General features: G+C 45.8%; 1 protein-coding gene across 2 annotated transcripts in view; it reads right to left on the reverse strand.

Moving 5' to 3' along the window:
- The window catches only part of LOC138250539 (uncharacterized), a 277,257-nt gene that overhangs the window by 41,648 nt on the left and 208,918 nt on the right, over nucleotides 1–26,691 (reverse strand). For both annotated transcript variants that reach the window (XM_069205518.1, XM_069205526.1), the window contains exon 6: nucleotides 12,372–12,409. In XM_069205518.1, the coding sequence (XP_069061619.1) occupies nucleotides 12,372–12,409 (38 nt within the window). The remainder of the gene's footprint in view (nucleotides 1–12,371; nucleotides 12,410–26,691) is intronic.

The raw sequence follows: 26,691 nt of genomic DNA on the forward strand, positions 1-26,691 counted from the left end.
GGCCCCTAAGTAATGCAACCTCTGAACAGGTGTTGCTGTAGATTTCAGGAGACTGACTTGAAGACCAAGTTTTTGCAGCAGTTGTAGAGTCCATTCGAAATGTTGCTGTGCCTCGAGACAACTGGAGGCCTTTATGAGCCAATCGTCTAGATAGGGGTAGACGAATATTCGCTGTTTCCTCAAGTGGGCGGCTACTACCGCCATGCATTTGGAAAAAGTTCTTGGCGCTGATTTTAGGCCGAAAGGTAGAACTACAAATTGGTAATGGCGTTTTCCGACGGTGAACCTTAGGAACTTTCGATGTTTCTTGGTTACTGGGATATGAAAGTAAGCGTCGCAAAGATCTATCGCACATAGCAAGTCGCCCTGACGTAGATGTGGGTAAATTTGGTGTAAGGCTAACATCCTGAATTTTTCTTTGCAAATCCATTTGTTTGCTGTCCTCAGATCTAAGATGGGACGAAACTCTTGTTTGTCTTTTTTCGGTACAAGGAAATATCTCGAATAAATCCCCTTCCCTTGTTGGCTGATGGGAACGGGTTCTATGGCTCTTTTTTGCAATAGGATATTGACCTCTAACTGTAGAGCTTCGAGATGGTGGTTGGCTGTTTTGGGTGGAACAGATGGTGGAGAACTGGTGAATCTGAGAGCGTAACCATGTCTCACAATATTCAATACCCAGGCGTCTGTTGTGATGCGTAGCCACTCGTCCAGATGATTTGAGATACTTCCCCCTACCGGAGTGGATAACGGAGGAGGGGGAAGCAAAGATTCAGGGCTTAGACGTGGGAGCCTGTCGAGTTGCCTGAGTTTGAGGTGTTGAACGACCCCTTGTCGACCTTCGCTGAGTGGAGAAACCCCTTTGATGCTGCTATTGTTGCTTCTGCTGGGGGCGCGAAGACATCCAGTGTGGCGACTGATACCGGTGGGTGAAAAGTCGTTGTTGATATGGCCGGAAAACCTTTCTTTGTTCTTTCGGTCTTTCCATGCCTACCGCTTTCAGGGTATCTAGTTCAGCCTTCATTCTAGCCATCTCGTCATCGGCATGAGAACCGAACAAGGTGGAGCCCGAGAAAGGTAAGTTTTGTATTCTCTGCTGCGCTTCAGGTTTGAGTGATGTAAGTCTCAACCATGCATGCCTTCTGAGCGCTATCCCGTGTGCATAATTGTGTGCGGATAGCACCGAAGAGTCAGCTGCAGCACTTATAATTTGGTTAGAAACCATGGCTCCCTCACCCACGACCTCCAGGAAATCTTTCCCTTTTATCCTTAGGAAGATGTTCCGCAAACTGCATTAAAGAGTCCCAGAGGGCACGGTCGTACCGCCCTAATAACGCAGTAGCGCTGGCTGCCTTCATCGTGACGGCTGCAGTAGAACATACTTTTCGTCCTGCAGCATCTATCTTTCTGCTCTCTTTATCTGGAGGCGAAGAAGAAGATGGTGAGGTTGAATGCAGTTTCTTTGCCGCTACTATGACCACCGAATCAGGTACTGGGTCCGACCTCAAGAATAGAGGATCTTGTTCTGGTGGACGATATTTTTTAATAAGTCTGGAAGGAGCAGACTTTGTTGCGGCCAGTGCAAGGAAAATATCCATTGCTGGTTCAAGGAGACCTGGAACCAGTGGAAGCAAAGGTCTGGAAGATGTCCTGTGATGCAAGGTCTCGAAGATCACTGACGTCGATGGGGCAGGTACCGCCAGCGGGATGTTCAGCTTGGTCGCCCCTCGTACTAAGACCTCCTGGAACGTATTCACATCATCTATGGGGGACACTCTCGGGGACGGTGAGTCCGATAGGGTTGGAGAGTAGTCCCGTGTAGACGAAGAAGAACGCCTGTGATGTGAATGCTGAGATCTCTGTGATTCATGACGGTGCCGAGAGGAAGAAGAGCGTCTAGAGGAATGTCCCGAACGTCTTACAGACCGCGTTGGAGTCCTCAAAACAGACTCTGAAGGCGGAGCCGGAAGAGGCGCCGTAGGTGTTACCGGCGTCTGTGGCAATGGTGATTGTCGAGGAGAGAGTTGTGGAGACGCTGGAAGGAGGATGAGTGAAGCCGAGGATTCTGAGGTTGTATAAACCCTTCTAGGTCTTTTTGATTGTCTCGACGTCGACACACTCCTCGACGTCGAAGTACGGTGACAGCGAGTGCCCTTCGCCGTCGATTCTTCTCGCCGTTGAGAATCTCTCGACGACGACCCTCGACGTCGCCGTGATGACGGTGAACGCCTACGACGTCGAGCACCCCTCGACGTTGATCGCTCTCGCCGTGTTGACGGCGAGCCGGATTCAGATCTCCTCGACGTGGAACGTCCTCGCCGTGTCGACGGTGACACAGATCTCGACGGCGAAAGTCCACGCCGTCTCGGCGGCGAAATCGTCGTCGACGGCGAGCGATGTCTCTTTCTCGCCGGCGAACCACTCCTCGACGGCGAGCATGTTGGCGCCGTTCCTTGCCTCGACGTCGACGCCCTCGACGTCGTCGGAGACCTGTGCCGTTTTTGAGCCGGTCTGGTCGGAGTTATAGAGGAACCAGTGTGAGCCCTGGTAGAAGACTGACCTTCTCCTCGCTCTGTGGTAGAATGACCACTTTTCCTCCTGTCCTCTTTCGCCTGGAGTCGGATCTTCTCCCTGTCACGAAGGGTCCTTCTGGAGAAGGTTTTGCAGATGTCACACGACTCCGGTTTGTGGCTGGATGGAAGGCAAATTATGCAGACCCGATGTGGATCTGTTTTGGCCTTTTTTCTGCCACAAGAAGGGCATTTGTCAAACAGTGAAGGCATTTCTGAAGTAGAAAAACCTCAAAATTCTGTCAGAATCTAACAGAAAAAAGTAGAAAATGATCACTCAATGTTAAAAACGTCGAGTGAAAATGAAATTCAAAAGATTTTAAATGAATTTCTGTCACAAAAGGATTTTGTGAGGTAGAGCTCAATGCTTCAGGGTCCTGTCAGAAAGGAGCCGGAAAAAAGAACTGAGGCAACTGCCTTTTGCTGTGCATGATGGGAAACAGGAAGACTTTACTTTCTTAAAGGCACAGCTCTATTTTCATTCTGTATAATGGCAGCCTATGGGCTACACTGCCCTACATTGTTTTATCCTCATGAGAGGTGTAAATAAAATATGAGAATGTATTTATTTATGTATTTATAGAATAAATTGAGGTTTAAACGTGAATTTACACTACAACTGGTTTTTCTTCTAACAATTTGGCCTGTGTAGCTGTTCACATAGGCTGCACATTGTTATTCTTAAGTGTTTTTCACAGACCTTTTTTGTCAAGGAGCTGATGATTGCACTTAAGAATATATTACACAACAGTGCTCCGGGGTCCCCGCAGGCGCGCGGAACTATTCAGTGCTTATGACTATACATGGAAATCCCCTACGAGAGAATAAAGCAATAACGGCCAAAGTTAAAGTTCACTCGCAGGTCTATCACCTTGTATCGGTGCTTTAAATAATTCCCACTTATTTACTGTAGGAAGTTGGCTCTGTATGTGCCATTTCAAAGTAAGGAATAGCATGCACAGAGTCCAAGGGTTCCCCTTAGAGGTAAAATAGTGGTAAAAATAGATAATACTAATGCTCTATTTTGTGGTAGTGTGGTCGAGCAGTAGGCTTATCCAAGGAGTAGTGTTAAGCATTTGTTGTACATACACATAGACAATAAATGAGGTACACACACTCAGAGACAAATCCAGCCAATAGGTTTTGTTATAGAAAAATATATTTTCTTAGTTTATTTCAAGAACCACAGGTTCAAATTCTACATGTAATATCTCATTTGAAAGGTATTGCAGGTAAGTACTTTAGGAACTTTGAATAATTACAGTAGCATATATACTTTTCATATAAAACACAAATAGCTGTTTTAAAAGTGGACACAGTGCAATTTTCACAGTTCCTGGGGGAGGTAAGTTATTGTTAGTTTTAACAGGTAAGTAAATCACTTACAAGTCTCAGGTTTGGGTCCAAGGTAGCCCACCGTTGGGGGTTCAGAGCAAACCCAAAGTTACCACACCAGCAGCTTAGGGCCGGTCAGGTGCAGAGGTCAAAGAGGTGCCCAAAACACATAGGCTTCAATGGAGAGAAGGGGGTGCCCCGGTTCCAGTCTGCCAGCAGGTAAGTACCCTCGTCTTCGGAGGGCAGACCAGGGGGGTTTTGTAGGGCACCGGGGGGTCAAGGGAGAGGGCCCCCTGGGGGTCACTCCTGCACAGAAGTTCCGTTCCTTCAGGTGCTGGGGGCTGCGGGTGCAGGGTCTTTTCCAGCCGTCAGGACTTTAGGTTCAGGCAGTCGCGGTCAGGGGGAGCCTGGGGATTCCCTCTGCAGGCGTCGCTGTGGGGGCTCAGGGGGGAAAATGAAAATGTCACTTACCCAGTGTACATCTGTTCGTGGCATCAGTCGCAGTAGATTCGCATGTTTTGCAATAGCTCGCCATCTGGTGTTGGGCCGGAGTGTTACAAGTTGTTTTTCTTCGAAGAAGTCTTTCGAGTCACGGGACCGAGTGACTCCTCCTTTTGTCTCCATTGCGCATGGGCGTCGACTCCATCTTCGATTGTTTTTCCCCGCAGAGGGTGAGGTAGGAGTTGAATTGTAGTAATAGTGCCCATGCAATGGAGTGACTAAGTATGCACCTATTTAAGGTTGAGATGATACATATATAAATAGTTGAAGGTAACTTCCAAACTGCTACAGGCTCCCGGGGAGGCGGGTGGGCACATGGGAATCTACTGCGACTGATGCCACGAACAGATGTACACTGGGTAAGTGACATTTTCAGTTCGATGGCATCTGTCGCTGTAGATACGCATGTTTTGCATAGACTAGTAAGCAGTTATCTCCCCAAAAGCGGTGGATCAGCCTGTAGGAGTGGAAGTAGTCTGAAATAATGTTCTTAATACGGCTTGACCTACTGTGGCTTGTTGTGCGGATAACACGTCTACACAGTAGTGCTTGGTGAATGTGTGAGGCGTAGACCATGTGGCTGCCTTACATATTTCTTGCATTGGGATGTTTCCTAGAAAGGCCATGGTAGCACCTTTCTTTCTGGTTGAATGTGCCCTTGGTGTAATGGGCAGCTGTCGTTTAGCTTTAAGGTAGCAGATTTGGATGCATTTAACTATCCATCTGGCTATACCTTGTTTTGATATTGGGTTTCCTGCATGAGGTTTTTGAAATGCAATAAATAGTTGTTTAGTCTTTCTGATGTTTTTTGTTCTGTCAATGTAATACATTAATGCTCTTTTGACATCTAATGTATGTAGTGCTCTTTCAGCTACGGTATCTGGCTGTGGAAAGAACACTGGAAGTTCCACTGTTTGATTCAGATGGAACGGTGAAATAACCTTTGGCAAAAATTTAGGATTGGTCCTTAGGACGACCTTATTCTTGTGTAGTTGTATAAAAGGTTCTTGTATTGTAAACGCCTGAATCTCGCTTACTCTTCTTAGGGAAGTAATGGCGATGAGAAATGCCACCTTCCAGGTTAGGAACTGTATTTCGCAGGAGTGCATGGGTTCAAAAGGTGGACCCATAAGTCTAGTTAGGACAACATTTAGGTTCCATGAAGGAACAGGTGGTGTTCTTGGTGGTATAATTCTCCTAAGGCCCTCCATGAATGCTTTAATGACTGGTATCTTATATAGGGAAGTTGAATAGGTAGTCTGCAGGTATGCAGATATTGCTGCAAGGTGTATTTTAATGGAAGAGAAAGCCAGGTTAGATTTTTGTAAGTGAAGCAAGTAACCCACTACATGTTCTGGAGTTGTGTGTAATGGTTGTATTTGATTAATATGGCAGTAGCAAACAAACCTCTTCCATTTACTTGCATAGCAGTGCCTGGTGGATGGCCTTCTGGCTTGTTTTATGACTTCCATACATTCTTGAGTAAGTTGTAAGTGCCCGAATTCTAGGATTTCAGGAGCCAGATTGCTAGATTCAGCGATGCTGGATCTGGGTGTCTGATCTTTTGGTTGTGCTGTGTCAACAGATCTGGCCTGTTGGGCAATTTGATGCAGGGTACTACTGATAGGTCTAGCAGCGTTGTGTACCAGGGTTGCCTTGCCCAAGTTGGTGCTATCAATATGAGTTTGAGTTTGCTTTGACTGAGTTTGTTTACCAGGTAAGGAAGGAGAGGGAGAGGAGGAAAAGCGTAAGCAAATATCCCTGACCAGTTCATCCATAGGGCATTGCCTTGGGACTGTTTGTGTGGGTATCTGGATGCGAAGTTTTGGCATTTTGCGTTCTCCTTTGTCGCAAACAAGTCTATCTGAGGTGTTCCCCAGAGTTTGAAATAAGTGTTCAGAATTTGGGGGTGAATTTCCTATTCGTGGACCTGTTGGTGATCTCGAGAGAGATTGTCTGCGAGTTGATTTTGGATCCCTGGTATAAATTGTGCTATTAGGCGAATTTGGTTGTGAATTGCCCAACGCCAAATCTTTTGTGCTAGCAGGCTTAACTGCGTGGAGTGCGTCCCCCCTTGCTTGTTTAGATAATACATTGTTGTCATGTTGTCTGTTTTGACGAGAATGTATTTGTGAACTATTATTGGTTGGAAAGCCTTTAGTGCTTGAAAAACTGCTAGAAGTTCTAGGTGATTTATATGCAGTTTTGTTTGATGTACGTTCCATTGTCCTTGTATGCTGTGTTGATCGAGGTTTGCTCCCCACCCTGTCATGGAAGCATCTGTTGTTATTACGTATTGTGGCACTGGGTCTTGGAAAGGCCGCCCTTTGTTTAAATTTATGTTGTTCCACCACAGAAGCGAGAGGTAAGTTTGGCGGTCTATTAACACCAGATCTAGAAGGTGACCCTGTGCTTGTGACCATTGTGATGCTAGGCACTGTTGTAAGGGCCTCATGTGCAGCCTTGCGTTTGGGACAATGGCTATGCATGAAGACATCATGCCTAGGAGTTGTAGTACCATCTTTGCTTGTATCCTTTGTGTTGGATACATGCGTTGTATGATGGTGTTGAGATTTTGAATTCTTTGTGGACTTGGAGTGGCTACTCCTTTTGATGTGTCTATTATGGCTCCCAGGTATTGTTGTACCTTGCGCGGCAGAATTTTGGATTTTGTGAAATTGACGGTGAACCCTAGTTTGAAGAGGGTTTGTATGATATGATTTGTGTGATTTGAGCACTGTATTAACGAATGGGCCTTGATTAGCCAGTCGTCTAGATATGGGAACACATGTATTTGCTGCCTTCTTATGTGTGCAGCGACTACCGCTAGACATTTGGTAAAGACTCTTGGTGCGGTTGTTAATCCGAAAGGCAGTACCTTGAATTGGTAATGTATTCCCTTGAATACAAACCTTAGGTATTTCCTGTGCGATGGGTGTATTGGTATATGGAAATAAGCATCCTTGAGGTCTAAAGTTGCCATGTAGTCGTGTAGTTTTAGCAATGGCAATACTTCTTGTAGTGTGACCATGTGAAAGTGGTCTGATTTGATGAAAGTGTTCACTACTCTGAGGTCTAGGATTGGTCTCAGCGTTTTGTCCTTCTTTGGTATCAGAAAGTACAGTGAGTAAACTCCTGTGTTTATTTGTGTGTTTGGCACTAATTCGATTGCATTCTTTTGCAATAGTGCCTGCACTTCTATCTCCAGGAGATTGGAATGGTGTGTTGTTAAATTTTGTGCTTTTGGTGGTATGTTTGGAGGGAATTGTAGAAATTCTATGCAATAACCATGTTGGATAATTGCTAGAACCCAAGTGTCTGTAGTGATTTCCTCCCATGCTTTGTAATAATGACTTATTCTTCCCCCCACTGGTGTTGTGTGGAGGGGGTGAGTGACATGTGAGTCACTGTTTAGTAGTAGGGGTTTTGGGGCTCTGAAATCTTCCTCTATTTCTAGGGAATTGCCCTCCTCTATATTGTCCCCGAAAACCTCCTCTATACTGTCCCTGGTAACTGGACGGTGTTGCTTGTGAGGTGCTGGCTTGTGTGCTCTGACCCCGAAACCCTCCTCGAAAGGGTGTTTTACGGAATGTGCTGTAATTCCCTCTGCTCTGCGGGGAGTAGAGTGCGCCCATGGCTTTGGCAGTGTCCGTATCTTTTTTGAGTTTCTCAATCGCTGTGTCCACTTCTGGACCGAACAGTTCTTTTTCATTAAAAGGCATATTGAGAACTGCTTGTTGAATCTCTGGTTTAAATCCAGACGTTCGGAGCCATGCATGCCTTCTGATAGTTACAGATGTATTAATTGTCCGTGCAGCTGTATCTGCAGCGTCCATGGAGGAGCGGATCTGGTTGTTGGAAATGGTCTGTCCCTCCTCAACCACTTGTTTTGCCCTATTTTGTAAGTCCTTGGGCAGATGTTCAATGAGATGTTGCATCTCGTCCCAGTGGGCTCTGTCATAGCGCGCAAGTAGTGCCTGGGAGTTCGCGATGCGCCACTGGTTTGCAGCTTGTGCTGCAACTCTTTTACCAGCTGCATCGAACTTGCGGCTTTCTTTATCTGGGGGTGGTGCATCTCCAGATGTGTGAGAGTTGGCCCTTTTCCTAGCTGCTCCTACAACGACAGAGTCTGGTGGCAGCTGTGTAGTGATGAAAACCGGGTCTGTAGGAGGCGCCTTATACTTTTTTTCCACCCTTGGTGTGATTGCCCTACTTTTGACCGGCTCCTTAAAGATTTCTTTTGCGTGCCGGAGCATACCAGGGAGCATAGGCAGGCTTTGGTATGAGCTGTGGGTGGAGGAGAGTGTGTTGAATAAAAAATCATCCTCGACCTGTTCTGAGTGGAGGCTTACGTTGTGAAATTGTGCTGCTCTAGCCGCCACTTGAGAATACGCGGTGCTGTCCTCTGGTGGAGATGGCTTCGTAGGGTATGCCTCCGGACTGTTATCTGACACTGGGGCGTCGTATAGGTCCCATGCGTCTTGATCTTGGTCACCCTGGCTTATGGTGGTGTGAGCTGGGGAGTGTGATGGAGTTCGTGCTGGTGAGACGTTAATCACGGGCGGAGGAGAGGGTGGTGGGGTAACTCTTTTCACCACTTTTGGTTGTGGTGTCTGTTCAGTTTGGAACTCCAACCTTCTCTTTCTTCTAATGGGGGGAAGGGTGCTTATTTTTCCTGTCCCCTGCTGTATGAAAATACGCTTTTGCGTATGGTCCACATCAGTTGATTGTAGCTCTTCCTCAAACCTATGCTTTTGCATTTGGGAGGTTAGCGAGTGCTCTTCTGTATAAGAGCCTGAAGCTGGGTCGCTTGCAGTTTGTTTCGGCACCGAAACCCTGTCTGCGTGTTTTTTCGGCTCCGAGGTGACTTTTTTCTTTTTCGGTGCCGAAACCTCTCGGCGTCGATCTTCTTCGGTGCCGCTATCTCGGCGTCGAGCCGTGTCCACACCGGCATCTCGGTGTCGAGGCTTGTCTCCAGCACTTTCTCGGTCCCGAGAAGGCTGCGTGCCGGTGTCTCGACCGGAGTCGGACGATCTCGGCACTGTTTGGGCCTTTTTCGGTGCCGACGGTCGGTCACCGAATTTATGGGTGGAGCCATGGCCTGATGGCAGTGGCGTCCCCTGGGCCTTGTAAATCTTCCTCTGTGTGGTTTTCGACGTCTTACTCACGGTTTGTGTATCGTCGAATCCTTCGGAGTCCGATTCTTGGATCGAGAAGGTACCTTCCTCTTCCTGCTCCTCGAACTCTCGGTGGGCTGTCGGCGCGGACGCCATCTGAAGTCTTCTGGCTCGACGGTCTCGGAGTGTCTTTTGGGACCGGAACGCACGACAGGCCTCGCAGGTGTCTTCACTGTGCTCAGGTGACAGGCACAGGTTACAGACCAAGTGTTGGTCTGTGTAGGGGTATTTATTGTGGCATTTGGGGCAGAAACGGAACGGGGTCCGTTCCATCGGCGTTCTTCAGCACGCGGTCGGGCAGACCAGGCCCCGACGGGGGATCGAAAAACTACCCCGAAGGGCACCGGAGCTCTTCGATCTTCGATGCGGTGTTGAATCTAAGTACGCCGATCCCGAACGCAACAATACCGACGAAAATCTTCCGAAATTAGCTAATTTTCCGTTCCGAAACTCGGAGCGACAGGAACACGTCCGAACCCGATGGCGGAAAAAAAACAATCGAAGATGGAGTCGACGCCCATGCGCAATGGAGACAAAAGGAGGAGTCACTCGGTCCCGTGACTCAAAAGACTTCTTCGAAGAAAAACAACTTGTAACACTCCGGCCCAACACCAGATGGCGAGCTATTGCAAAACATGCGTATCTACAGCGACAGATGCCATCGAACCTTTGGTTACTCACGGTCTCGGAGTCGCCGGAGGGTCCTCCCTGAGGTGTTGGTTCTCCACCAGTCGAGTCGGGGTCGCCGGGTGCAGTGTTGCAAGTCTCACGCTTCTTGCGGGGAGTTGCAGGGGTCTTTAAATCTGCTCCTTTAAAACAAAGTTGCAGTCTTTTGGAGCAGGGCCGCTGTCCTCGGGAGTTCCTTGTTTTTCTTGAAGCAGGGCAGTCCTCTGAGGATTCAGAGGTGGCTGGTCCTGTGGAAAGCGTCGCTGGAGCAGGTTTCTTTGGAAGGCAGGAGACAGGCCGGTAGGACTGGGGCCAAAGCAGTTGGTGTCTTCCGTTCTTCCTCTGCAGGGGTTTTTCAGCTCAGCAGTCTTCTTCTTGTAGGTTTCAGGAATCTAAATTCTTAGGTTCAGGGGAGCCCTTAAATACTAAATTTAAGGGCGTGTTTAGGTCTGGGGGGTTAGTAGCCAATGGCTACTAGCCCTGAGGGTGGGTACACCCTCTTTGTGCCTCCTCCCAAGGGGAGGGGGTCACATTCCTATCCCTATTGGGGGAATCCTCCTTCTACAAGATGGAGGATTTCTAAAAGTCAGAGTCACCTCAGCTCAGGACACCTTAGGGGCTGTCCTGACTGGCCAGTGACTCCTCCTTTTTTTTCTCATTATCTCTCCTGGACTTGCCGCCAAAAGTGGGGGCTGTGTCCAGGGGGCGGGCATCTCCACTAGCTGGAGTGCCCTGGGGCATTGTAACACGAAGCTTGAGCCTTTGAAGCTCACTGCTAGGTGTTACAGTTCCTGCAGGGGGGAGGTGTGAAGCACCTCCACCCAGAGCAGGCTTTGTTTCTGTCCTCAGAGGGCACAAAGGCTCTCACCGCATGAGGTCAGAAACTCGTCTCTCAGCAGCAGGCTGGCACAGACCAGTCAGTCCTGCACTGAACAATTGGGTAAAATACAGGGGGTATCTCTAAGATGCCCTCTGTGTGCATTTTTTAATAAATCCAACACTGGCATCAGTGTGGGTTTATTATTCTGAGAAGTTTGATACCAAAACTTCCCAGTATTCAGTGTAGCCATTATGGAGCTGTGGAGTTCGTTTTTGACAGACTCCCAAACCATATACTCTTATGGCTACCCTGCACTTACAATGTCTAAGGTTTTGCTTAGACACTGTAGGGGCATAGTGCTCATGCACATATGCCCTCACCTATGGTATAGTGCACCCTGCCTTAGGGCTGTAAGGCCTACTAGAGGGGTGACTTATCTATACTGCATAGGCAGTGTGAGGTTGGCATGGCACCCTGAGGGGAGTGCCATGTCGACTTACTCGTTTTGTTCTCATCAGCACACACAAGCTGGCAAGCAGTGTGTCTGTGCTGAGTGAGGGGTCCCCAGGGTGGCATTAGATATGCTGCAGCCTTTAGAGACCTTCCCTGGCATCAGGGCCCTTGGTACCAGGGGTACCAGTTACAAGGGACTTACCTGGATGCCAGGGTGTGCCAATTGTGGAATCAAAAGCACATTTTAGGTGAAAGAACACTGGTGCTGGGGCCTGGTTAGCAGGGTCCCAGCACACTTCTCAGTCAAGTCAGCATCAGTATCAGGCAAAAAGTGGGGGGTAACTGCAACAGGGAGCCATTTCTTTAAATGTGGTGAAGGACAGTTTTTAAGCCATCAAATTGAAGTCGTATAGGCTTCACTAAGCTGTATTAATTTTATAGATAACACAGAAATCATGTTAAAAACAGGAAGCCAAGGAGGAAAAACTAATGGTGCGCAGAGGTAGTCTGCAGCACTACAACAAACCAGTTTAATATAGTTTGAATTACAGTACAGGACAGAAATGTATTCAGAAGGATAATGAGGCTCTTGAAATGTAGGTCAATGTAGCTGAACCACATTTGTAACATACAAATGATGGCTAACTTGGTGTCACGATTCCATCTAAATGTATTTATCACGAGTAAAACAAATCCTAGTGCTAATACAGACATCACAATATTCAGCCTTTATTAAAAAAATATAATGATAAAAAAGTGGAAAACCGTAACACCTGAAATGCATCTAGAACTTCCAATTGTTTCTCATTCAGTTCTTCTAGATTCACACAAAGTCTTGATATAACTCACCTGTTGCTTTTCCATTGCTGTCGAGTGCAGGATTCATTCTAAAATAAAAACAAGGGCAAGGCAAAGTTAGTCCAACTCAAAACACAGACCCCTTCCTTTTCGCTCTATACAATATAGTATCATTACTGGCACTGTTAAGGTGATGCACTACAGATTTCTAGGCTAACTTTGGAGTGTACTAATCATCTCCCAAACTTCACGTTGAAGTCTAACTGGATTTTTTCCAATGTCAAATGTCACAATGCCTATCAACATCAAAAGAGGGTCAGGGAGGTTAATGGTCCAGTGTACTATCTCCCAACTTACTAATTATACAAAAAAGTGTACACTGTTCCAAGGGAGCGTTAATCTACGGGAACCTTCAAGTTCAGGAGCAAGAGCCCTCACACATCCGAACGGATGTCATGCCTCATCATCGGGGTGCTCCTCGTGAGACCGGCACTGCAATGTCTGACGGGCTCCCCGTTAGGGGGCTCTTTGCCGGAGATCATTTTGGTGGTGACTGTCCAGCTCTGATTGGAGCTGTGATAATGAAACGTGAAACATTCGAATAATGTACTCCAAGCCATTTCATCAGTCAGACCCATTTCTCCCTACCTATCAGCTTCATGTTTTGCTCTTAGGCAACCTCCCATTCTAAAACATCACGGGTCCAGCTAAAGCAGGATGGGCTTTGTGTGCTCATCCAGCCTATAGCCACCCTGCACTTAGACAGCACCAGCGCAAGCTGTGCAAATCTATACGAGATGCGCCTACCCCATGGTCTATGTGATATACCCAGGAGGCAAGTCAAAGGCGTTGCTTCGAGGCCTAGACCTGTGACTCCGTCTCTCTTCCAAACCACCACCACCAAAACTGCTGCACCTCCCTGATGGACCATGCTATGTGGAGAAAGAAAGCACCTGCCTCCCCACATCGAGGATGCCTAGCCTCCCTTGTCTGGTCCATTTTGTTGAGTCGAGCAGGTATAATATATACTCGAACAAAATTGAACTGCAACAGCTTAAATCTGTGGTTACAAGAGACCGTGCGTACCAGAGACCGTGTCATATTCCAGTCCGCATCTTCTACTGGGTCTTCCAGTTCTCGATCCCAAGCATTACGTGCACTCCGACCTACCGCCTATCATTAATGCGTGCACCAATGCCTCACCTCCCAATATGCCAGCAAATAATTGCTTCTCCCAATTGCCCGTCTGCGTCATCCGCTTAGCAGCATGTTGTAAATGAGCTGCATAATAAAAGAGTCTAATTTTAGGGAGTGCCAAGCCACCATCTTCCATGTCCCTTTGTAATGTGGACAATGCCACCCTGCTACGACGGCCAGCCCAAACTAAGGAAATCAATAAGCTGTCTAGGCGATTAAAAAGCCGAGCTGCCAACGGAAACAAAGAATTCTGGACAAGATAAAGACACCGCGGCAAGATCATCATCAGCCACCCTCCACATCACAGATAGCGGTAGCTTATTCCAGAATGAGACGGATCGCTCCAGATCCTTCACCACCCGTTCCACATTATGTGTCATGTGTGCAGTCATTGTATGTGTGACCCGTATGCCCAAATATCGAAAACTTTCGAATTCCAACCTGAGCCCCCACGCCCGGCAGGTCTTCGGGCAGGGCACCACAGAGTGATCCTAGAGGAAACAGGAGCGATTTTTTCCTATTCACCCGTAGACCACATACAGCCCCAAATTCTTCCAACAATTGTAACAGAGGGACCGACATGCGTGGCTCTCAAAGGTATATCAACACATCGTCAGCATATAGGGAGACAATATGAGTAACCTGTCCCACCTGCACACCCCAGGGCTTCAATTCCTCACGTAGCCAGACCGCCAGCGGCTCCAATGCTAAAACAAAGAGGAGCAATGACAATGGGCATCCTATTCTGCTCCCCCTACTAATCGCACAGAAGTCCGATAGCTCTCCACTCACCCGAACAAGCACAGTGGGAGCAGTGTACAACAGACGAACCCAAGCACAAAAATGAGGGCCAAATCCCATTCCCTGCAGGACTGCCATTAGGTAGTCCCATTCTACAGTATCAAAAGCCTTCTCTAGATCCAGTGATACTAGAACCAATTCGTCTACCGCCCCCGAAGTTTCATGTAGGACGTGTGCCAAACGGTGTAAGTCGTACTACGACCAGGTATAAAGCCACATTGATCCTCGTTCACCAAACCCTGGATCACTCCACACAGTCGAGTAGCCAAGATTATACACAAAATCTTGACATCCGTATTGAGCATAGTGAGCGGGCGATATGAGGAGGGGTCATCAGGTCACTCTATATACTTAAACCCATTAATCTAATTCCTTAAACCAATCTTTACCAGAATTGTTTCTATCATCCTCTCTACGGTATCGTTTCAGGATGATACATAGCAGATTTTGTTTAATTAACTATTCCCCTATTTCTTAAAAATTGCTCTCTCTTTTTAGATACAAACTGAACACTACTGTTAGTCAACAGACTCCGACAGCGCCTCTCTTGAAAAACTTGTGTTTGAAAATTCCATTACTTTCTTTGAAGTAATCTCATTCGCTACCTTTATTGCCAGCCACCTGGAGTACAAATCCACCAGTATTATGAGTTTTTAAGTCCAGAGGACCTGAATGTCCATCAACACTTCACTTCAAACTCTACTGGGTAACCCCCTTACCACCATGGGCTGTTCCCTTGTTTTACATATTTGGTCACTCATGCTACACTCAATACATTCTCACACTGCTCTCTGTCTCTTTGTCCATTGCTGGCCACCAATAATCCACCCACAGTTGTTTTTTGCACCTCAAAATCACTAGATGTCCCTCATGTGCAACACTGAGGAATCTTTTCCTAAGTGTTTCAAGGGGAATCATTTTTATACCCTTGTAAACGGTATCATTGCATGATAGCTCCTCCTTGACATTCCAATATGATATAGCCTCCATGCCTAGCAGTCTCTGTTCTCCCCAACCACTCTCCAATTTGCACATCACTTCCTGGAACATTTTGTCCTGCTGCGTTTCTCTTTTCCACTCCTCCATACTCACAATAACTTAATTTAAAGCACACACCTTTTCTTCTCCCACAAATTCCTCTTTACCTTCTTTCACTTTAACCATTCTTGAATAACAGTCAGAAGCAATATTGCTTTTCCCAGAAATATACTCTACTGTGAACTCAAATTCTTGTAAAGCCACTACCCATTTTGCTATACTTCCTGATACATTATCAAAAGATTTGTTCAGGAAAACCTCCCTCTAAGGTTTATGATCTGCCCTTATGGCGAATCGTTTTCCCTACAAAAAACATTTAAGTTTCTTCAGAGTCTCACACTCCATCACAGAGTATCTACTTTCTGCCATTCTCACTGATTGCGAAATAAAAGTAAATCGCGAAATAAAAGTGACTGTCTTTTCAATGTTGTTGTGCTTCTGAATATAGGCTACCCCTAATTCTTTAACACTCATATCTGTGCAAATATTCTTTTCTTGACCAGGACAATAACTCTTCAGATTGTGGATACTTTGCAATTCCTTTTTCAAACTCACAAATTCCTCTTCACACTACGTGGTCCAGTCAAACACCACTTTCATTTTCAGCAATCCCCTTAAAATGAAGGTTTTCTTGGCAAAATTATCCCCAAATTTACTATAAAACTCGACAAGCCCAAAAAATTAAGCTAACTCATCCTTATTCTCTGGCGCATGCATTTCCACTATACTTCATACTAGATCCCTCTGAGATTTCAGACCATCTGCTGTTTAAGCGTGCCCCCAGAAAATCTAACTCATTCTTATCAAATTTACACTTCTCCGCTTTTAATCTCAAACCCTTTTCACTCAACCTCTTCAACAGAGAGTGCACTGAACTATCCTGTTCTTCCAGGGTGTTTCTATAAATTAAGATATTGTTGTGACATACCCTGACCCCATCCAGACCTCTAGTATAATTTCCAGGGCTCTTTGGAAAGCAGATGATACAGATACCAACCCAAAAGTCATTCTTTTAAACCAATAGGTTTAAATGTTACAAATGTGGTGAGATCCATGGATTCCTCATGTAACTTGATTTGATGGTACGCCGAAACAAGATCTAAGGTGGAAAACGATTCTGAATCACCTCACATACACACCAAATCATGTACAGTCTGAATTGGAAATCTATCCACAGTCACTGCCTTATTCAAAGTCCTAAGGTCCACACAATCCAATATCTCCATTTTGCTTTCTCGCTACTGCCACTAGAGATAACACTCCGTCTCTTCCACTTTCTCAATCACACCATCCTTCTCAAATTTGTCTAAGCCTTCCACTACCGCTTCTCAATCTCAAACGGAACCTTCCTCACCTTACACACTAATGGCTCAAATCCTTCCTTCATTTTCATCTTCTGCACATATCCCTTCAAACACCCCAGAGACCTTTCAAATATTTCTGGAAATTCCTCACAGAATTTACTTCTTTCTACACTCTTCATGATCATCTCACTACATTCTTCTTTCGTTGCTTTCACCGTCTTAACATCCAGATCTCTTAACCGAATAAGAGGATCCGAGTTGGGATCTAAAATCACTCCTAGATCACATTGGTTGTACCAACTTACCACAGCGTCACTTTTCACTGCAACATAGATTTTCCCACGGTTAGCTTCTTCCCAAATATTCTAACATCCCTTGAAAATACCATACCAATATAATTGGCCCACCCCTATATCCTGTGTGTCTTATGTCAGGTTTACACAGGCACACCATATAATTTATCCCTTTCAAAACAACATCCTTCAAAATCATAGCCAATTTTGCCTTGGAATCAAAGAACATTTTGACTTCCTGTCCCTCCACTTTCACATTGTCATGAGGCCCTTCTCCACCTTTGTTGCTTACTTGTAATATAACGTTTGCGTCTGCTTCACTCTCATCATCCTCAGCACATTCCTCTGAAATTTAATTTATTCTTCCTTGTGCATTCTTACTTCTACGACACTTGCTCATATGCCCCCCCTTTTAAAAATATCTTACATAGCACTTTCCAAGCAAAGCACTTTTTATCGTTAGCCATGTGTCCCACTGCTCCACACCTGAAACATTCTCCTTTAAAATTGTTTGTTCTTATTCTGGTTATGCATCTTCATCCCCTTATCGTGCTTTTCTTTCTTATTTATTACGGAAACGACTTCATTCCAACTGTGTAAGGCATGTTTCTTGATTTCCTCTATGCACGCTAAACTATGCTCCAAACTCTTAGCTAAGTTAATCATTTCACTGAACGCGATTATCCCGCCTCTACAACTCCTCTCTGATCTTTTTGTTATTACTACCCAACATAAATTGATCCTGCAGTTGTTCATCCCATGAATGCCCAAACATGTGGACACCAGTCTTCTCAACACAGTTATGTATTCCTCGATGGTTTCACCTTTCCCTTACACTATTTTTCCAAAATGAGATTGTTTGAATGCAGATGACACTTTAGGCAAATAACGGGAATACAATTCTTTCACACAGATCTCATTCATTCAATCCATCACTTTCCCCATCTTGCAAATCAGGTAAATGGTCAAACACATCCTGTCCCTCTGACCCTGAGTAGTGTAATAAAAAGCAAGCCCTTCTCTCCACATTTAAACTAGTACTGCACGCTCTCACATACCTGAAATACAATTTTTTCTACTTTTCCCATCTTATTAAGGGCTCTCCTGAAGATGACAAGAAGAATGGGGGTGGGGAAATATTTTGCATTACGCCCACTGAATATTAATAAACAAATATTACTAATTAGACAATGAACCCACTCCCTCACCAAAATTACACCACCATTAACATAAATCTTGAATCGAATACAACTAAAAGAACGTGTGTCACATAAGTATTTTGTTTGATTAGTGGTGCTATCAAAACAAACGGTGTGCGAACCACCGAAAACAAGACGAGTAGATCTGCTTTGACTGGCAGAGGTGCGATTCACCATGAAATTTCGTACATTACACACAAAGGTGGTGTCACACTTTGACTCAAACAAATTTGGAGGGGAAATCACTGGGAATGCAAAGGCCCTGGTAGGTGCAAATCACCGAAAAATCCATTAATATTTGCACTCAGCGTGCGAATCACCGAAATTTCCTCAACAAAGATGGCAGATACTACATGGCACAGAAACCCAGATGTGCACGCAAGCTGGACCACGTCACTTCCAAGCAGGAACTTAATGAAGATGGATCCTCAACAAGGATGGTGGACGCTACGTGACGCATGTACACAGATGCACACGCACACTTGAGTGCGTCACTTCGAAGCAGGAGCTCAACAAGGATGATGATCGCACGCACACAGATGCGCGCAACAGCAGGAGAAGCCTTTGGCTTTTTTGAAAGCACACAGCTCATGTAGGAATGCCTGCCAGTGCGTGGGAGGCAAATGGAATAACATCAGAGCAAAAACCAGTAAGTGCTGATTAAAACGCACCAAAATACACTAGTGCAGTGACCTGCAGTACACGAGTACAAGTCCCACTCTTGCATGCATCTAGTTGGTCTTTGCCATCAGTTAGAAGAAGGAGGTTTATTTTTATGCTTCTCGTTTCCCACGTGGCAACTTTTTTCACCTACACTTATAAGGACTACATAGTGGTTTTTCCTTTTTTCTCACGTGCACAGTATCTTCTACAAAATAGCATGTCCAATCTCCTTATTGGTCTAACAATGGGGTATCGCTTTTGTCAAACTGTCCGCGCACATTGAAGGGTTTTGTCCCTCGTGCTAAAATCTGCTTCCTTATGACTGACCTCACACGTTGTATCACCTACCATCTTTTTTACCTATATGTTAGTAACCTTATGTATAAGAATTGCCATTTGTTTATGTTTCAGCCTTGAAAAAGTCCATGAGGACGAAACACGTGTTGGCTGTTTTCTGATCTCTCACATGCTTTATTTCACATAAAGACACGTTCACCATTGGAATACCGTGTCTTCTTTTGCAATATCATGGATTAAAATATCTTTTGCAACTCTACTCATCTTGGACTGCATATTGATTATACAGATTTCGAGTGCCCTGGTCCTTTGTTCTTTTTCAACAAGTCCCACTCATGTCAGCACAGATTCGGTTGTATCATGTTGCCAGAAAGACAGGAGAATCAGTCCTCCAGTATAAATTGATGTCTTAAGAAACTAAATATTCACCAATCTGACGCTTTCAGAAAATAAATATTCACCAATCCACTGTAGGTTGCTAGAGTGGCAGACACCCTCCTCTAGCTGAAATTGATTTCATCCATACATGGTTATGTTACTTACCCTGTAAGCATCTGTTCATGGCATTCAGTGCTGTAGATTCACATGCTCTGCATACTTCTGCCATCTAATGTTGGGTCCGCATGCGTGCAAGTTGTTTTTCTTCAAAGAACTCTTCATAGTCACAAGGTAAAGTGACCCCTCTTCTCTGTGATACTAAGCATAGGCATCAACTCCATTGTTAAAGGTTATTTTCTTTCCACCATTGGGTTTGGACGTGTTCTTTGGTGCTCTAGTTCAATATCGTTTCGGGCTCCCGGTATTGTGTTCATTCACATTCCATTCACACACTGAAAACGGGAATCCAATCTCCCTTCGTCGGTCGACTACTTTCGTTCCTGGCCTTCGGGCCTTGCCCAGTCAGGCCTCCTTTATTTCATAGCTCAGTATGTATAAAGAAATGCGCTGCAGTTGGAACGGACACCTTTTCGATTTTGTCCCAGGTGTCATGCCAAATATCCCCACACAGACCTCCACTCCATTTGCAACCTCTACTTATCGCCTGTAGGAAGTTGGCTCTGTATGCACTATTTCAAAGTAAGGAATAGTATGCACAGACTCCAAGGGTTCCCCTTAGAGGTAAGATAGTGGCAAAAAGAGAGAATACTAATGCTCTATTTTGTGGTAGTGTGGTCGAGCAGGAGGCTTATCAAAGGAGTAGTGTTAAGCATTTGTTGTACACACACAGGCAATAAATGAGGAACACACACTAAGAGACAATTCCAGGCCAATAGGTTTTTGTATAGAAATATATATTTTCTTAGTTTCTTTTTTAAGAACCACAGGTTCAAGATTTACATGTAATACTTTAAATGAAAGGTATTGCAGGTAGGTACTTTAGGAACTTTGAATAATCAAAATAGCATACACAGTTTTCAAGTAAATCACATATAGCTATTTTAAAACTAGACACTTAGTGCAATTTTCAACAGTTCCTGGGGGGAGTAAGAGTTAGTTTTTGCAGGTAAGTAAACCACCTACGGGGTTCAAGTTTGGGTCCAAGGTAGCCCACCGTAGGGGGTTCAGAGCAACCCCAAAGTTACCACACCAGCAGCTCAGGGCCGGTCAGGTGCAGAGGTCAAAGTGGTGCCCAAAACACATAGGCTTCAATGGAGAACGGGGTGCCCCGGTTCCAGTCTGCCAGCAGGTAAGTACCCGCGTCTTCGGAGGGCAGACCAGGGGGGTTTTGTAGGGCACCGGGGGGGACACAAGTTAGCACAGAAAGTACACCCTCAGCAGCACAGGGGCGGCCGGGTGCAGTGTGCCAACACACGTCGGGTTTCCAATGGAAATCAACGGGAGACCAAGGGGTCTCTTCAGCGATGCAGGCAAGGGGGGGGGCTCCTCGGGGTAGCCACCACCTGGGCAAGGGAGAGGGCCTCCTGGGGGTCACTCCTGCACTGGAGTTCCAATCTTTCAGGTCCTGGGGGCTGCGGGTGCAGAGTCTTTTCCAGGCGTCGGGATCTGGGAGTCAGGCAGTCGCGGTCAGGGGGAGCCTCGGGATTCCCTCTGCAGGCGTTGCGTGGGGGCTCAGGGGGTGCAACTCTGGCTACTCACGGTCTCGTAGTCGCCGGGGAGTCCTCCATGAAGTGTTGTTTCTCCACAAGTCGAGCCGGGGGCGTCGGGTGCAGAGTAGCAAGTCTCACGCTTCCGGCGGGAAACGCAGTTGTTTTAAAGTTGCTCCTTTGGAAACAAAGTTGCAGTCTTGGGTGAACAGAGCCGCTGTCCTCGGGAGTTCTTGGTCCTTCTAGAGCAGGGCAGCCCTCTGAGGATTCAGAGGTCGCTGGTCCCTGGGGAAAGCGTTGCTGCGGCAGTGTCTTTAGAAGTGGGGAGACAGGCCGGTAGAGCTGGGGCCAAAGCAGTTAGTGTCTCCGTCTTCTCTGCAGAGTTTTTCAGCTCAGCAGTCCTCTTCTTAGGTTGCAGGAATCTAGTTTCCTAGGTTCTGGGGAGCCCCTAAATACTGAATTTAGGGGTGTGTTTAGGTCTGGGAGGGCAGTAGCCAATGGCTACTGTCCTTGAGGGTGGCTACACCCTCTTTGTGCCTCCTCCCTGAGGGGAGGGGGGCACATCCCTAATCCTATTGGGGGAATCCTCCATCTGCAAGATGGAGGATTTCTAAAAGTCAGAGTCACCTCAGCTCAGGACACCTTAGGGGCTGTCCTGACTGGCCAGTGACTCCTCCTTGTTTTTCTCATTATCTCTCCTGGACTAGCCGCCAAAAGTGGGGGCTGTGTCCAGGGGGCGGGCATCTCCACTAGCTGGAGTGGCCTGGGGCATTGTAACACAAAGCCTGAGCCTTTGAAGCTCACTGCTAGGTGTTACAGTTCCTGCAGGGGGGAGGTGTGAAGCACCTCCACCCAGAGCAGGCTTTTGTTTCTGTCCTCAGAGAGCACCAAGGCCCTCACCACATGGGGTCAGAAACCCGTCTCTCAGCAGCAGGCTGGCACAGACCAGTTAGTCCTGCACTGAACAATTGGGTAAAATACAGGGGGCATCTCTAAGATGCCCTCTGTGTGCATTTTTTATTAAATCCAACACTGGCATCAGTGTGGGTTTATTATTCTGAGAAGTTTGATACTAAACTTCCCAGTATTCAGTGTAGCCATTATGGAGCTGTGGAGTTGGTTTTTGACAGACTCCCAGACCATATACTCTTATAGCTACCCTGCACTAACAATGTCTAAGGTTTTGCTTAGACACTGTAGGGGCATAGTGCTCATGCACCTAGGCCCTCACCTGTGGTATAGTGCACCCTGCCTTAGGGCTGTAAGGCCTGCAAGAGGGGTGACTTACCTATGCCACAGGCAGTGTGAGGCTGGCATGGCACCCTGAGGGGAGTGCCATGTCGACTTAGTCATTTTCTCCCCACCAGCATACACAAGCTGGCAAGCAGTGTGTCTGTGCTGAGTGAGGGGTCCCTAGGGTGCATAAGATATGCTGCAACCCTTAGAGACCTTCCCTGGCATCAGGGCCCTTGGTACCAGTTACAAGGGACTTACCTAGGTGCCAGGTGTAGGAAGTTGGCTCTGTATGTGCTATTTCAAAGTAAGGAATAGCATGCACAGAGTCCAAGGGTTCCCCTTAGAGGTAAGATAGTGGCAAAAAGAGATAATACTAATGCTCTATTTTGTGGTAGTGTGGTCGAGCAGTAGGCTTATCAAAGGAGTAGTGTTAAGCATTTGTTGTACATACACACAGGCAATAAATGAGGAACACACACTGAGAGACAAATCCAGCCAATAGGTTTTGTTATAGAAAATGAAAATGTCACTTACCCAGTGTACATCTGTTCGTGGCATTAGTCGCTGCAGATTCACATGCTGTGCATAGTCCGCCGTCTGGTGTTGGGTCGGAGTGTTACAAGTTGTTTTTCTTCGAAGAAGTCTTTTCGAGTCACAAGACCGAGGGACTCCTCCTCCTTTGTTTCCATTGCGCATGGGCGTCGACTCCATCTTAGATTGTTTTCCCCGCAGAGGGTGAGGTAGGAGCTGTGTATGTTAGTAATAGTGCCCATGCAATGGAATGAATAAGTATGTACAAAATAAAGTTTAAGTAATATATTTACAAATGTACAAATGTTGAAGATTACTTCCAAACGGCTACAGGCTCCCGGGGAGGCGGGTGGGCGCATGTGAATCTGCAGCGACTAATGCCACGAACAGATGTACACTGGGTAAGTGACATTTTCAGTTCGGTGGCATGTGTAGCTGCAGATACACATGCTGTGCATAGACTAGTAAGCAGTTATCTCCCCAAAAGCGGTGGCTCGGCCTGTAGGAGTGGAAGTAGTTTGAAATAAAGTTCTTAGTACGGCTTGACCTACTGTGGCTTGTTGTGCGGATAGCACGTCTACACAGTAGTGCTTAGTAAATGTGTGAGGCGTAGACCATGTGGCTGCCTTAATATTTTGTTCATTGGAATATTTCCTAGGAAGGCCATGGTAGCGCCTTTCTTTCTGGTTGAGTGTGCCTTTGGTGTAATGGGCAGCTCTCTCTTTGCTTTAAGGTAGCAGGTTTGGATACACTTAACTATCCATCTGGCTATACCCCGTTTTGATATTGGGTTTCCTGTATGAGGTTTTTGAAATGCAATAAACAGTTGTTTTGTTTTCCTAATCAGTTTTGTTCTGTCAATGTAGTACATTAGTGCTCTTCAGATGTCTAATGTATGTAGTGCCCTTTCAGCTACCGAGTCTGGCTGTGGAAAGAACACTGGTAGTTCTACTGTTTGATTTAAGTGGAACGGTGAAATAACTTTTGGTAAAAATTTTGGATTGGTTCTTAGAACTACCTTATTTTTGTGTATTTGAATAAAAGGTTCCTGTATAGTAAATGCTTGAATTTCGCTTACTCTTCTTAGAGATGTAATGGCAATGAGAAATGCAACCTTCCACGTTAAGAATTGCATTTCGCAAGAATGCATGGGTTTGAAAGGTGGACCCATGAGTCTTGTTAAGACGATGTTGAGGTTCCATGAAGGAACAGGTGGTGTTCTTGGTGGTATAATTCTTTTTAGGCCTTCCATAAACGCTTTAATGACAGGTATCCTAAATAGTGAAGTTGAATGGGTAATCTGCAGGTATGCAGAAATTTCTGCGAGGTGTATCTTTATGGAAGAGAAGGCCAGATTTGATTTCTGCAAATGTAGTAAGTATCCTACTACATCCTTTGGAGATGCATGTAATGGTTGAACTTGATTACTATGGCAGTAGCAAACAAATCTTTTCCATTTACTTGCATAGCAGTGTCTAGTGGATGGCCTTCTAGCCTGTTTTATGACCTCCATACATTCTTGGGTGAGGTTTAAATGTCCGAATTCTAGGATTTCAGGAGCCAGATTGCTAGATTCAGCGATGCTGGGTTTGGATGCCTGATCTGTTGTTTGTGTCGTGTTAGCAGATCTGGCCTTTTGGGTAGCTTGACATGGGGTACTACTGACCGGTCTAGTAGTGTTGTGTACCAGGGTTGTCTTGCCCATGTTGGTGCTATTAGTATGAGTTTGAGTTTGTTTTGACTCAATTTGTTTACTAGATATGGAAGGAGAGGGAGAGGGGGAAAAGCGTATGCAAATATCCCTGACCAATTCATCCATAGAGCATTGCCTTGAGACTGCCTGTGTGGGTACCTGGATGCGAAGTTTTGGCATTTTGCGTTCTCCTTTGTTGCAAATAGGTCTATTTGAGGTGTTCCCCAAATGTGGAAGTAAGTGTTTAGAATTTGGGGGTGAATCTCCCATTCGTGGACTTGTTGGTGATCTCGAGAGAGGTTGTCTGCTAGTTGATTCTGGATCCCTGGAATAAACTGTGCTATTAGGCGAATGTGGTTGTGAATCGCCCATTGCCATATCTTTTGTGCCAGGAGGCACAGCTGTGTCGAGTGTGTTCCCCCCTGTTTGTTTAGATAATACATTGTTGTCATGTTGTCTGTTTTGACAAGAATGTATTTGTGGGTTATGATGGGTTGAAATGCTTTCAACGCTAGGAATACTGGTAACAATTCGAGGTGATTTATATGCAACTTCGTTTGATGTACGTCCCATTGTCCTTGGATGCTGTGTTGATTGAGGTGTGCTCCCCACCCTGTCATGGAAGCATCTGTTGTTATCACGTATTGTGGCACTGGGTCTTGGAAAGGCCGCCCTTTGTTTAAATTTATACTGTTCCACCATAGAAGCGAGATGTATGTTTGGCGGTCTATCAACACCAGATCTAGAAGGTGACCCTGTGCCTGTGACCATTGCGATGCTAGGCACTGTTGTAAGGGCCTCATGTGCAGTCTTGCGTTTGGGACAATGGCTATGCATGAAGACATCATGCCTAGGAGTTTTAATACCATCTTTGCATGTATTTTTTGTGTCTGATACATGGCTTGTATAACCTTGTAAAAATGTTGAACCCTTTGTGGACTTGTAGTGGCTATCCCCTTTGTTGTGTTGATTGTCGCTCCTAAGTATTGCTGTATTTTGCACGGCAGAATGTGTGATTTTGCATAGTTGATGGAGAAACCGAGTTTGTAGAGGGTTTGTATGACATACTCTGTGTGGTGTGAACACTTTGTTAGGGAGTTGGTTTTGATTAGCCAATCGTCTAGGTAGGGGAACACGTGTATTTGCTGCCTTCTGATATGTGCAGCTACTACTGCTAGGCATTTTGTAAATACTCTTGGTGCGGTTGTTATACCGAACGGCAACACTTTGAATTGGTAATGTATTCCCTTGAATACAAATCTTAGGTATTTCCTGTGCGAGGGATGTATCGGTATGTGGAAATACGCGTCCTTTAGATCTAAGGTCGTCATATAGTCTTGTTGTTTTAGCAGTGGTAATACGTCTTGTAGCGTGACCATGTGAAAGTGTTCCGATTTGATGTAGATGTTTAGTGTTCTGAGATCTAAGATTGGTCTCAGTATTTTGTCTTTTTTTGGTATTAGAAAGTACAGTGAGTAAACTCCTGTGTTCCTTTGTGTACGTGGTACAAGTTCTATTGCGTCCTTTTGCAGTAATGCCTGAACTTCTAATTCCATAAGGTCTAAATGCTGTTTTGACATGTTTTGTGTTTTTGGTGGGACATTTGGAGGGATTTGGAGAAATTCTATGCAATAACCATGTTGGATAATTGCTAAGACCCAAGTGTCTGTTGTTATCTCCTCCCAAGCTTTGTAAAATTGGCTTAGTCTTCCCCCCACTGGTGTTGTGTGAAGGGGTTGAGTGACTTGTGAGTCACTGTTTGGTTGTAGGGGTTTTGGGACCTTGAAATTTTCCCCGGTATCTAGGGAATTGTCCCCCTCTGTACTGGCCCCGAAAAAGCCTCCCCTTTGGTACTGTCCCTGGTAGGTAGACGGTGTTGATTGTGAGGTGCTGGCTTGTGTGGCTTGACCCCGAAACCCCCCTCTGAAGGGTGTTCTGCAAAATGTGCCAAAAGTGCCTCTGCCCTGCGGGGAATAGAGTGCGCCCATGGCCTTGGCTGTGTCAGTGTCCTTTTTCAATTTCTCAATTGCCGTGTCCACATCGGGTCCAAACAATTGTTGTTCGTTGAACGGCA

The sequence above is a fragment of the Pleurodeles waltl genome, chromosome 1_2, assembly GCF_031143425.1.
Source record: "Pleurodeles waltl isolate 20211129_DDA chromosome 1_2, aPleWal1.hap1.20221129, whole genome shotgun sequence".
NCBI classification, from domain to species: domain Eukaryota; kingdom Metazoa; phylum Chordata; class Amphibia; order Caudata; family Salamandridae; genus Pleurodeles; species Pleurodeles waltl.